Source organism: Poecilia latipinna, unplaced genomic scaffold, assembly GCF_001443285.1.
Source record: "Poecilia latipinna isolate Pla-1442-1.1 unplaced genomic scaffold, P_latipinna-1.0 Scaffold537, whole genome shotgun sequence".
In the NCBI taxonomy this organism is placed as follows: domain Eukaryota; kingdom Metazoa; phylum Chordata; class Actinopteri; order Cyprinodontiformes; family Poeciliidae; genus Poecilia; species Poecilia latipinna.
Window position 1 is genome coordinate 63,796 of NW_015113153.1, and position 12,333 is coordinate 76,128.

At 46.2% G+C, this 12,333-nt stretch overlaps 1 protein-coding gene across 2 annotated transcripts in view; it reads left to right on the plus strand.

Moving 5' to 3' along the window:
• LOC106952751 (prohibitin-2) overlaps positions 1-5,440 on the plus strand; it is a 19,440-nt gene extending 14,000 nt beyond the window's left edge. The window contains exons 5-10 of one of the 2 annotated variants that reach the window (XM_015041068.1): positions 706-890; positions 985-1,114; positions 1,194-1,297; positions 3,169-3,246; positions 4,306-4,382; positions 4,457-5,440. In XM_015041068.1, coding sequence (XP_014896554.1) covers positions 706-890; positions 985-1,114; positions 1,194-1,297; positions 3,169-3,246; positions 4,306-4,382; positions 4,457-4,478 — 596 coding nt within the window. In that variant the 3' untranslated portion in view covers positions 4,479-5,440. Of the gene's footprint in view, positions 1-705; positions 891-984; positions 1,115-1,193; positions 1,378-1,421; positions 1,480-3,168; positions 3,247-4,305; positions 4,383-4,456 lie in introns of those variants that run through there. The other variant, XM_015041069.1, reaches the window with a different exon arrangement.
• Positions 5,441-12,333: the final 6,893 nt, after the last annotated feature.

Here is a 12,333-nt window from a genome sequence, read left to right on the forward strand (position 1 = left end):
TAATGACTTATTTCCGTCAAAGCTTGCTGCGTATGGTGAACTGACAACTCCTCTGACGGTCGGACTTAATGCGCATGCGCAGGCATGTATGCTATCCTGACAGCGTATGGCTATCTGATAGAACAACGGCTCTCAGCGACACTCCAGTCCAATCTAATAAGTAAAGAGACGAGCAGATGAATTGTACTGTTCCTGAATGTCACCTCACTATATTGCAGACTTTTGGACACAGCGCTGTTGTCCCATCTATGCGACAAGTCAGTCAACATCTCTGCATAATAATTCAGCGCAGCGCTAAATGATAAAACATAAATTAACGAAGCTTCGAGGGACTCGAACCACTCCAGGAATCGTTTCAGCCCTAATCTCAGTAATTAATCTTCCTGCTTCATCTGGACAGTCGGGGTCTGTCTGGTACCAGAACCGACCCGTTAACTAACCAGAACCAAAACTGACCAGATCAACCAACCAGAACTAGTCATTAACCAATCATCTGCCTGTCAGACCTGATGCGGAGTGTGACACTGCGGGTTCTGATTGGTTAACGGTTCTGGTTCTGGTTCTGTCAGACCTGCAGATGGTGAACGTGACGCTGCGGGTTCTCTTTGGTTAATGGGTCGGTTCTGGTTGGTTAACGGTTCTGGTTCTGATTAGTTAATGGTTCTGGTTCTCTTTGGTTAACTGTTCTGGTTCTGGTTCTGTCAGACCTGCAGATGGTGAATGTGACGCTGCGGGTTCTGTCCCGGCCGCTGGCCTCCAACCTGCCGGTTCTGTACCAGCGTTTGGGTCAGGACTACGATGAGCGGGTTCTGCCCTCCATCGTTAACGAGGTTCTGAAGAGCGTGGTGGCCAAGTTCAACGCCTCGCAGCTCATCACCCAGAGGGCCCAGGTAGGTGCAGCCGACCCGACTGCTGGTTCTGGGGCAGCAGGAAGTCAGTCGTGTTGATCCGGCCCCGTTCCCTCCGGCCCGTCCCGTCCTGCAGGTGTCGCTGCTGATCCGCAGGGAGCTGTTTGAGCGAGCCAAAGACTTCAGCATCATCCTGGACGACGTGGCCATCACCGAGCTGAGCTTCAGCCGCGAGTACACGGCCGCTGTGGAGGCCAAACAAGTCGGTGAGTGGGCCGGAACCGGGCCGCTTCCACAGGCTCAGCAGGCCCGGTTCGATCTGAGGTTCTGGTTGTTCTCCTCCAGCCCAGCAGGAGGCGCAGCGGGCCCAGTTCTATGTGGAGAAGGCCAAGCAGGAGCAGAAGCAGAAGATCATCCAGGCTGAGGGCGAGGCGGAGGCCGCCAAGATGGTGAGCTGGACCGGGTCAGAGCCGGTTCTGGACCGGGTCAGAGCCGGTTCTGGACCGGGTCAGAGCAGGTTCTGGACCGGGTCAGGGCCAGTTCTGGACCGGGTCAGGGCCAGTTCTGGACCAGTTCTGAACTCTCTTTCAGAAAGACCAAATTGAAGTTATTCTGAAATTTTTTAGTTTCCATCCACTGTGTATGATACGATGCTTCAAACTGTGCAAAGAGAGCCGCTGATGGAATCACAGCTCATAAATGCGTCGCATGTTGCGATAAACCAGCAGTTCCCAAAGTTTTTCTCCTGGGCCCCCCAGCGGTTCCCAAACTATTTCTGCCCCCCCATGGATTACAAATAGCTGTCTGGTTGAACGATGTGTGAGCGAAGGAGTTGTGGATTCTTAGAGACTCCCTGTTCTACTCAGCCCGGCTCCAGGCCTACAGGGGGATCAACTTTATTGGGGGCAAAATGAGTCGTAGCTGAACATAGACAACACCAGTAGCCTGCAGGCTACTTGTTAGCAAGCTTAATGTTCTGTATTGATATTAGCTAGTCATCTTTTAGCTAACATTACCTGCATCCAGCAGCTTTACTCAACTCAGTCGGTTAGTTTGGAGGGAAAAACTGTGAAAAGTTATTTGCATTTTGCTGGTTTGCTGCCGTGATTCTAACACAAACCTGCATAGCTCCGCACAGCAGTAGCAGGTCTCCTTCACAGGTGTAAACCCAGCGCGAGCGTCGTAGCGCTCATGTTGCGTTTAAAGGCGGCTCGGAAAAACAGTTTACAACATGTTAACAACGGATTAAACAGTTTTAACTGCTGATAAAAGTGACAGAGGACACAAATATGGGAAGTGTGGAAGCCTCTACTGTATCAAACTGACAGGAATAACAGAGAGTTGGCCATTCTAAGGTAAAACCCAGCGCATACAACGTTCATGTTTTGTTTTTGTTGTTTTGTTTTTTTTTCATCCAGACGGCTTTCCGCCCCCCCCCGCCCCCCCTGCAATGTCACGCCACCCCCCTAGGGGGCGCGCCCGACACTTCGGGAACCTGTGCGATAAACTGTCTCATGTTGCGATAAACTGTCTCACGTTGCGATAAACTGTCTCACGTTGCGATAAACTGTCTCACGTTGCGATAAACTCTCATGCGATCAGCGCTCTGCCTCTCGGCTGCAGACGGATCGTCGGATCGTGATCTGATGCAGAAGAATTGTTCCAAAATAATTAATTAGAAAGAAAAATGTTGTAAACATAGTGAAACGTTCAACAACGTTAAAATATTTGCACTTATGTAGATTTTCCTCTTTCGTCTTTTCATTTGTTTGATCTTGAAATGTTTTTAAGTCTAAATTTCAATTCATTGAAGAACTTTAAACACTTTTACTGGTCTAGTCCAATTCTGCTTTAAATGAAAACCTTTTACTGGATTGATGGTTAATAATTTAAGTGTAAATATTGCCTTTACAGTTATGAAGATAGAAATGATTACAGTGATGTGAAATGATGCAGTAGAAAATCTGTTACCATGGTAACCTCACCTTTCTGCTGACCTCGGCCTGATAATTCAGTTAATCTGTGATTTAATTCCTGGATGTTTTATTAAAAAGTTTCCACATCAACCACAGAAGAAGAAGAAGAGCTGATCTATTATTGATCCGATTAGAAACTAGAAGAGTTAAATTAACTTTATGATCAGTTTTACTGTTTACACTTCCTGTCTCCATCTGAGCGCGTGCAGAAACCTTTACTGTCCGACCCACCTGACTCTGTGTGTGTGTGTTTCTCTCTCTCTCCCTGTGTGTGTGTGTGTGTGTGTGTGTGTGTGTGTGCACGCGCGCGTGTGTGTGCGTGTGTGTGTGTGTGTGTGTGCCAGCTGGGCTTGGCAGTGACGAAGAACCCCGGCTACCTGAAGCTCCGGAAGATCCGGGCAGCCCAGAACATCGCCAAGACGGTAAGAACCCAGCAGAACTTCCTGTTGGTCCAGACCAGCTGCAGGCTCCACACACTCACCTGATGGGGGGTGGGGGGAGCTGCAGGTAACCATGGCAACCAGCTTGGTAAACTAAGCAGCATCACCTCCAGGGTTTTATCAGAACCGGTTCTGGTTCTTGCTGAGTTTCCTCTGATCTGGACTCGCTTTAAATCCCAATAAAAACATGAAAGTTTCTGATTAAACGGTTCTGAAGGCTCGAGAGGTTCTGGAGGTTCTGGAGGCTCTGGAGGTTCTGGAGGCTCTGGAGGTTCTGGAGGTCCGTTCTGCTCCCTCCAGCAGCTCTGATCCTTCAGCTGATGACAGACGGCCACCAGAGGGCGACAAACCTCCAGGAATCGGTCTCGTTTCAGCTTCTGTTGCGGTGTGCTCTGACCTTTGACCTCTGGTTGTCACCATCAGAGCAGGTTAGAACCTGCAGCACAGAGTTAATCTGCCCGGCAACAGCTGAAGTTTTTAAAGATGGAGGATAAGAAACAGGAAGCAGCAGGTCGACTCAAACCAGAGAAGAAGAAAATCCAAACGGGTTTTATATTTTATCATGGGTAAAATTCTGAAAAGTGTGGCTTGCATTTATATTGACTCTGGATGGAGAACATTCTTCTTAAAATTTTACCACTGATGATTCTCAGCTGGATTTGGTTCCTTACTTTGACTAGGCCATCCCATAGTATCTCTGGCTGAGTGTTCAGGCTCCCCACAGCATGATGCTGCCACCACAAGGTTTTCAAACCGCACAATAAAAGTTTCAGCAGATTGTCATCTCTGCTGCTCCTCCAGAACCAGAACCTTCTTTGCTGGGTTTCTGGTCTCCATGGTGACGTTGGTGGTTCTGCACAAGAACCTTAGACCAGAACCAGAGGAGATCCAGGTTCTAAAGGAGGCTGAGGACAGATGAACAGGCACACTTCACACTATTCAGATCTTTTCTCATTAAAGTGAACCATTCTCCTGACCCGATACCTGCAGGGTTCTGCAGAACCTGGCTCTGGTTCTGACCCGTCTGTGTCCGTCCTGCAGGTGGCGCAGTCCCAGAACCGAGTGTACCTGAACGCAGACAGCCTGGTGCTCAACCTGCAAGACCGAGACAGCTTCACGTGAGTCCGGTCCGCTCCAGCAGGCCCATCTTACCGGGTCAGAACCAGAACCTCTTCTCCTGTCTCTGTTTCAGGCTGTCGCTGTCCAAGAAGTAAGACGTCTCCTCTTCATCATCTTCCTCTTCCTCAGCACCCGTTTCCCATCATCCCCCTCTCCGTCCCGATCAGAACCCAAACTCGGCCTCAGAACCCGGTGTGCTGGTTCCACTCAGATAAACCCGACCCAGATTGATGCAAGTTCCGTTCATAGACAGAGGAATCTCAGTCGGACTTCTTTACAGAACCGGACCGGACCAAGAGGCCGGTTCTGATCCGGTTCCAGCAGCAGGACGGACTCCACCTGGACTGACGATCCGTCCTGGTTCTGCCAGGACCCGGGTCCAAATCTGGTTCTGTTGGGCTGCACTGGAGCTGAAGGCCTGGTTTACTCTGACCCATGAAAGGGGTTCTGAACCTGACCCAGAAGTTCTACAGAACCACCCTGAAAGCAGCGCCGGGTTCTGGACCGGTTCTGACATTTTCTCGACCCGGTTCTGTTGTTATTCTGGTACTGGATCAGTTCTAATCACTCAAATGATGATAAATGCTCTACAGACCAGGTCCATTTGGTTCTGGTTCTGGTCGGGTCCAGATTTGTTCTTAACTCAAGATTATAGAATTGAAATGAAATCATCAGTTAAATCAGAACCAGATTCCTCCATGTTGGGTTTGGACCGGGTTCTGGTCGGTACCAGACGGGCCGGTGGTTCTGTTGATTTAACTGGTTCTAAATATAATGTCTTATATTTCAGCCTCACACAGGATTTCCATATTTGGTTGTGTGTCACGTTTAGCCGCTGACATCACTTTGATTCACTGGTTGGTTGTAGTTCTGGCTGAGGGATAAAACTACAAACCCCAGAATGCAGTGGGGCAGCAGCTCCTGACCTTTCATTATTCATGGTGTCCGGCTGGAGGAGAACGGTTCCTATGAAGACCAATAATTCACCTGGAGCTGGTAGAAACCAGAGTTTTCTTCCTGGTTTGATTAAAAATAAAATCTAATTTTTTGCACCAGATCAGATTTTTATTTTTCTGTCTTTTCTAAAAAGAAAATTACAAATGACAGAAAATATTTCCAAAAAGTGTTTATTTCAGTCTTCTGAGTTATATGACGGAGTATCAGAGCTATGCTATGAGTTTTCAGTTATCAGAATAAAGACGACGCCAGAAAAACGTCATAAAATCACAATAAAATATTAATTGAATCAGAAAAAAGCTCCTAGTGACATCATCCTCTGACACAAGCAGCTCAGTTTGTCTGAGTCATTATGCGAAACAGCCATAGAAATTATATGTACAGAGCACAGCTAACCAAAACCTAGCTGCAGTAGCAGCTTATAATTTACCAGAATAGAAAACATTTGCAGGAGCTAATGCTGAACTGCTAATCACAAAAAATTAGAAGTTAAATCGCTAAATGCATAAAAAATATGCACAAAAAAATATGCTAATTCTAAACCACTAAAAAAACGTCGGAAGCTAAGCATGTTAAAATTGGTGAAAGCTAATGCTAACCATTAAATGATGACAGTGTGAGACTCGCTAACAGCAAAGTATTGAACCTGCCTAAAGGAGGTTCTACAGAGTTCTGACTCAAGAGGGAAGAAAACAAATGCATGCCACACTATTCAGAGATATCTAAAAATAAAAACTCATTTCTGTAAGTTAGTGAGGTTTGGGTTGGAACAGAACAAGATTGAAGGAAAAGCTGAACATGTTCTCAGCTGAAGAGCATCTGCTGCGCGCACACACACACACACACACACACACACATGAATCCAAATGTCCTCTGAGACCCCAGACCAACTGGACCGGGACGGGGTCAGAACCTCTAGATGCTGACGGGGCCGTGACGTCACCGTCTTTGTCCCCGGTGTGCCTCTTCCTCCGTCCTTCCTCTACAGGGCAGAGACAACACAAAATGGCTGCCGAGTTATTTATAGGCCGAGCTGCTGCTGCTGCAACCAGAAACCCGCACCCCCACGGGGCCGGGGGGGGGGGGAGCAGAGGAGAAGGGGCGGCCTCCATTGTGTGAGTGACACAAAGCAGCCGCCATGTTGGGAAGCTGCTCCGCTTCTGCATGAGAAAGAGGAGGAGGAGGAAGGTGTGGGGGGCAGATTTACAGCTCAGAGAGGATTTTTTTATTCAAAGGGAAGAGGAGGGGGGGTAATATTCATGGAGGGGGCAGAAAAAAGGCAAGAGGGGGCTGGGAGACGGAGACGACATTTGATTGGCTGCGGCTTCACGCCTCCTCACGCCAAGCCTGTTGAAGCGACCAATCAGAGGCCAGGACGCGGTTTGAAAGATGCCAGAAGGAAAAGAGAGGCAGGGGGGCAAGAAACGGGGGAGGAAGGGGTAAGAGGGACTGATGGGGGGGGTGAGAGGAAAAAACTGGAGTCAGAGATGATGAATGTCCCGCTGGAGTCATGAGCAGCAGCTGCAGTCTGTTAGAACACGACCCGGTTCTGGTTCTGGGTCCTCCTGATAAATGACCAGCAGAGCTTACTGATCGGAACCAGAACCACAGCTGGTTCTGGAGGGAAGGTCAGCTGCTCTTATTCTGGCTTTAACCTTTATTTACCGCTTTGGTCACAGATCCAGACTCTTTAGCAGCATCTGGTGGCGGCTGGAGGAACTGCAGCCGCCGCTTTAATGTTTTCATTAAAACGCTTGGATGTTTGTGTTTCTGTAATAAACACACAAAACTGTGAATGAAGGTGAAGGAGCTGCTGAACGTCAGAGAGGAGCTGAAGGTGAAAAGCGGAGCTGCGGTCTGACCTCCGTCATGTTCCTGCAGGATCTGCAGTGCTGCTGCAGCTGCTGCTCAGAGGGGGCGGGGTCACGTGACCAGACTGGCCCCGCCCCCTCCCATCCTGTTTTCACTGTTCACAAACAAGGACGGATTACCGCTCATCTGTTCCGTCGCCATGGAAACACTGACCTCACTCCGGTGGTGACTCTCAATCTGGGCTGGTTGCCAGGGCGACGGGCTGCTGTTCGGTTGCCAGGGCAGCTCTGCAGTGTCGTCAGCGGCCGGAGCAGGATGCTGTTTGTGTGCGGCCAGCAGGGGGCGCTCCACTGAAGCAGAAACATCAGTCGATTATTATCACAACCACCTTCATTATGTTTAAATACCTGCTCATACATTAAGAAATATTTCATTTTTATTTAATATTTCATGCATCACTTATTTACTTTTATTTTTAGTTGATATATTTGTTGCATTTCTTCTTTAAAGTCCATTAAAGAAATTTTCTATTTTGTTATTTGTATTATATAACTAATTTTTTTAGTTGTAAATATGATCTGTTCTTTATAATTTTATTTACTGATTTATCTAACTTAATGTTTAATTTGAAATGAATTTATAGAACTGTGGAGGTCAGCAGGTGTAAACTGCGCTTCAAACATATGAATGATGCAAACTTCAAAACCTCCCAAAAAAAGAAAATACCCCAAAAAACTCCCAAACAAAAAACGCTGCAAGAAATAACAGCAAGTATTAAACTCTGCAAAGTCACTCCTGAAAACAGAATCCTCCAGACCACTAGGGGGAGTCTGCCACCAAATCAATGGCTCTCAGCACAGACAGGATGAACAGAAGAAAAGTGGAGGAAGGAAGAAAAGTTGCTTTATCTTCATGTTCTTTCAGTTTTATACAGAAGCAGCATATTTACATTTGTAATATTATTATTAACCAATCAGAACACCAAAAACTTTTTATAACAAATCTGAAGGCCCCAGTCATTTCTTGACCAATCAGAGTGAGCCAAACTTTCTTAAAGACACAGTACCTTAAATGATTAGCTTTAGGTGTTTAGCGACCCGACCAAATAGGCTCATGGAGTCAAAACTAACCGGGTCTGAGCAGAACTTTTATTCTTTTCGGGTTTTTCACATTAAGGTTTTCTGACAACATCGAGTAATGAAAATGATGCTTTAATTAGCTGATCCTGGATCAGAACCAGAGAGCAGGTTTCTAATGAGGTTAAAGGTTCTGGTTCTGTTCGACCCATCCGTCTCTGGGAGAATGGTTCTGTTCAGTTTCCTGTGATCCAGATAATTAACCTGCTTAACGCTGCACAACCTCCTGGGACCAACCAGTACCAGAACCAGGTGGCCCAGTGGCCCAGTTCAGAGACCCGAGTCCAACGCTGCAGAACCTGCTGGGAGTCAAACCAGCAACTTTTCAGGTACCAACGCTGCTGCAGACGATGTGACTTTTATCATGACCTCTGCAGGGGTCAGAGGTCATGACTCAACGAAACAAAAATGGCCTCCATGTCGAGGACCAAGACCAGAACCGCTGCTGACCCAGAAGAACCCAGAAGAACCTCCTGATGATGCTTCAGGGGAAACATTTCAGAAGCTCCCCGCTGCAGTCAGACATGGTGGTGGCAGCATGATGCTGTGGGCCTGCTCCACTTCTGAGGGTCTGACAAAAACAAAGGGAAGGATTGGAATGACCTAGTCAAAGTCTAAACCTTCACCAGGAAACTGTTGCTGGAAAACCCTCCAGTGAGTTACACCAGAGCAGGTCAAAGGTCATCCACAGTGACACTAGTGTCCAGGTGAGTTAGGGTGTGAATATTCAGCAGGTTGGTTTGAATAGATTTATTATCTGACTTTAAAATCTGTTTGATCTGAAACTGCTAAGAGGGAACCTGGAGGTCAGAGGTCACGCTCCACCATCAGAAGGAGACTGGAGGGAAACATCCACAACATCCTGATAATCCCAAAGACTTCTGGGAAAATATTCTGACTGATCACACAGCAGAGCACGGTGGTGGCAGCATGGTGTCTTCAACCGGGTTCTGATCCAAAACACACCAGCAGCTCCTCCTCTGACTCTGGAGTGGCCTAGTCAAAGTCAATGCTATGGCCTTCAAAAGGTTTGGATTATTTTATAATAATAAAATAAAAACTGAATGTTGTGTTTATTTGTTTTTATTAATAATTAATTAGATTTAATGATCAGAACCTGAAACGAGACAAACAGGAAACCAGGAAGTGAAAACCTCTGATCACTTCCTGCTTCGAGCCAGAGTGTTTCTGGACTCGCTCAGTCTGCAGAACCCAAAACGTTCCGGTTCTGGTTGTTCTTATTTTAGATCTGATCTTGTCAGCAGAACAAAGAGCTGCAGCTGACTGAGAAACCTGATCCGGATCCAGAACCGTCCAGAACCTGGAGGGAACCCACTCCCTCTCTGCCGTTCCTCACTTCCTGTTTTCTGCTGCAGACAAAAACAGGAAGTGATCCGACGAGTTTCAGGCCTGCAGGCCGACTCCTGCAGCTCACACACACTTCCTCATTCCCATCCCCCAGAACCCGACCCGACCCGACCCAAAAAGGCTTGTCTGACATCAGCTCTCCATCTAGAACCAGCAGAACTGGATCTGCTGCAGGAACCCGAGTTAAAATGGAGAAAAACACAGAACAGCCGGTTATTTCTGTCCCTGCAGGTGTGTGTGTGTGTGTGTGTGTGTGTGTGTGTGTGTGTGTGTGTGTGTGTGTGTGTGTGTGTGTGTCACAGACCTGCTCTGCCCTGCAGGTGGCGCTGCAGTAGCTGCTCTGGATCTGACAAAGTTCTGATAAAAACCAGAACTGAAAGATTTTCTGGAAAAAAATGTTTTATTCTGTAAAAAAAATCTCAGTTAGTGAAACATTTCAGGATAATTTTAGATCTTAAAACGATTCAAATGTAAATCTACATTTCTATAAAGTCCAGATCATTTCTGGTTCTGGTGTCAATCGATCAGAAGAAACTCATCCAACTGGATCTCATCACTTTCCTCCTGTGAAAGCATGTGGTGACAGTGGAGAGGAACAAATCCTCCAGCAGAACCAGAACCCAATCGCCCCTAAACCCCCTGTAGCCCGGCCTGGACCTCACCGTCCAGAACCAGATCAGAACATCCAGGGTGCTATTACAGTGATCCACCTCTAGGGGCAGCAGAGCGTGCTGCTGATTCCAGATCCCTCTGCTCCAGTCTGAACGGAGGAAACTGAACTTCAAAGTAAGAGCATGAATATAAATGTAACAATTTGATTAATTTTAGCACCAAAACGTCCTCCGGTAATATCTGCTATATTAGCTAATGTTTGCTCAGTTCCGCTGATAAAACTGAACAGAACCATAGAGTTCTGCTGCTTCCTGGCCCAGTAATCTGGGTCACTGTCCAGAACCAAACATTCTGCAGACAGAACTGATTTAATGAATATTTTAAATTCATTATAACAACAAATTTCTTAACATAATTCTTTGAAATGTATTTTTTTAATTGTAATGTTTTGTTATTGTTTTCATGAATTATTTTCACAATAATTTGTGGTTTTCTTCTTCTGCAGACGTATAAATTTGACCTTTGACCTTCACTTGTGTTTCTTTAGGAGCAGAAAAAACAGAAACATAATTAAGAGCAAAATACAGCCACATTAATTTCAAAATTTTAATGAAAATTATTCAGAAAATGGAAATAAAAAATAATCTGAAATAATTTTATAAAAGTTTTTTTATATAAAAAAAAAATAAATATCATAGTTATTTAAAATCGTGAAAATAAATTAATGAATTAATTTTTGAATTAATAAATATTACTGATGAATATTTGACTCTTAATTGTAAATATTATTCATATTTTTATATTCTTATGATATATTTTCCATCACAATTTAATGCATTGTATTTATTTAATTCATATTTTATATGTAAAGTTTACTTTTTAAAACTAATTTAAACATATATATAATAATTTAAGATGTAAATAAACATTCTGTGATGAGTTATTGGTGGTTTATTGTGTGACTGGTGGAGGACTCTCTGCTCTAATGAGACGCCGCCCCCCGGGGGCCCGGCCCCCTGACCCACCCCTCTCTGCGGCCCTGGGGGACCTGCTACCGGAGCCGATGGCCGACCGACGGAGGGACAGTCGGACGGCGGTCTGCAGGGAGTTCAGAGGAAATGAGGCGGGAGAAGGAGGGAAGAAAAAATGAAAAACAAACTCATTAAAAATCTCCACATATCAATAAAATCTCCCAGAGATCAGACGCCATGTTGCTGCAACGGCCCTCATTATTATTGCTGTTTATTCTCCTCCTCCTGCTCTTCCTCCTCCTCCTCCTCGCCCTTCTCCTCTTCCTCCATGTTTGGTCAGAGGGAACTTCTCCTGATCCTCCAGCGGGGAGGGACTCGGCTTCCTCCCGGTCTCAGAGGGCGACTCCCGTATTTTTAGAGAGGCAGACTTACTGGCTCTGCTGAGAGAGGGCGTGTGTGTGTGTGTGTGTGTGTGTGTGTGTGTGTGTGTGTGTGTGTGTGTGTGTGTGTCTGGGAGGAGAAGCTGACAGTGACAGATGGAGCATCATGTCTCTTCATGTCGGCCTCCTGCTCTGCTGAATCAGCTGCAGAACGACTCAAACCGACTCTAACAACAACCTGCAGTTACTCAGCTTCAAACGCTTCTTCTTCTTCTTCTTCTTCTTCTTCTTCTTCTTCTTCTTCTTCTTCTTCTTCTTCTTCTTCTTCTTCTTCTTCCTCCTCTCTCGGTGGGATTTTCCCTCCGGTGGAGGTGAAGGTTTGTCCCCAGAGAGCAGCAGCTCTGGAGGAGCTGATAAAAACCATCAGAGAAATGTTTTGGTTCTGTCCCATGTCCAAAACCTCTCTGGTTCTGTAGAGCTTCTCCGGTTCTGGAGAACCTCTCCGGTTCTGGAGAACCTCTCCGGTTCTGGACTCGTTCATGTCGACCTTTGACAGAAGTGGATCTGAAACCTGTTTTGCATCTTTAGCTTTCATTTCCTCTGAGCCGCCCAGCAACAGAGTTAACAGGAAGTTCCCTCTGGTTGTTGCAGGAGGCCGGTTCTGATCCAGAACCAGGCGACCCGGTTCTGCAGCCAGGAAGCTGTCAGTGTTAA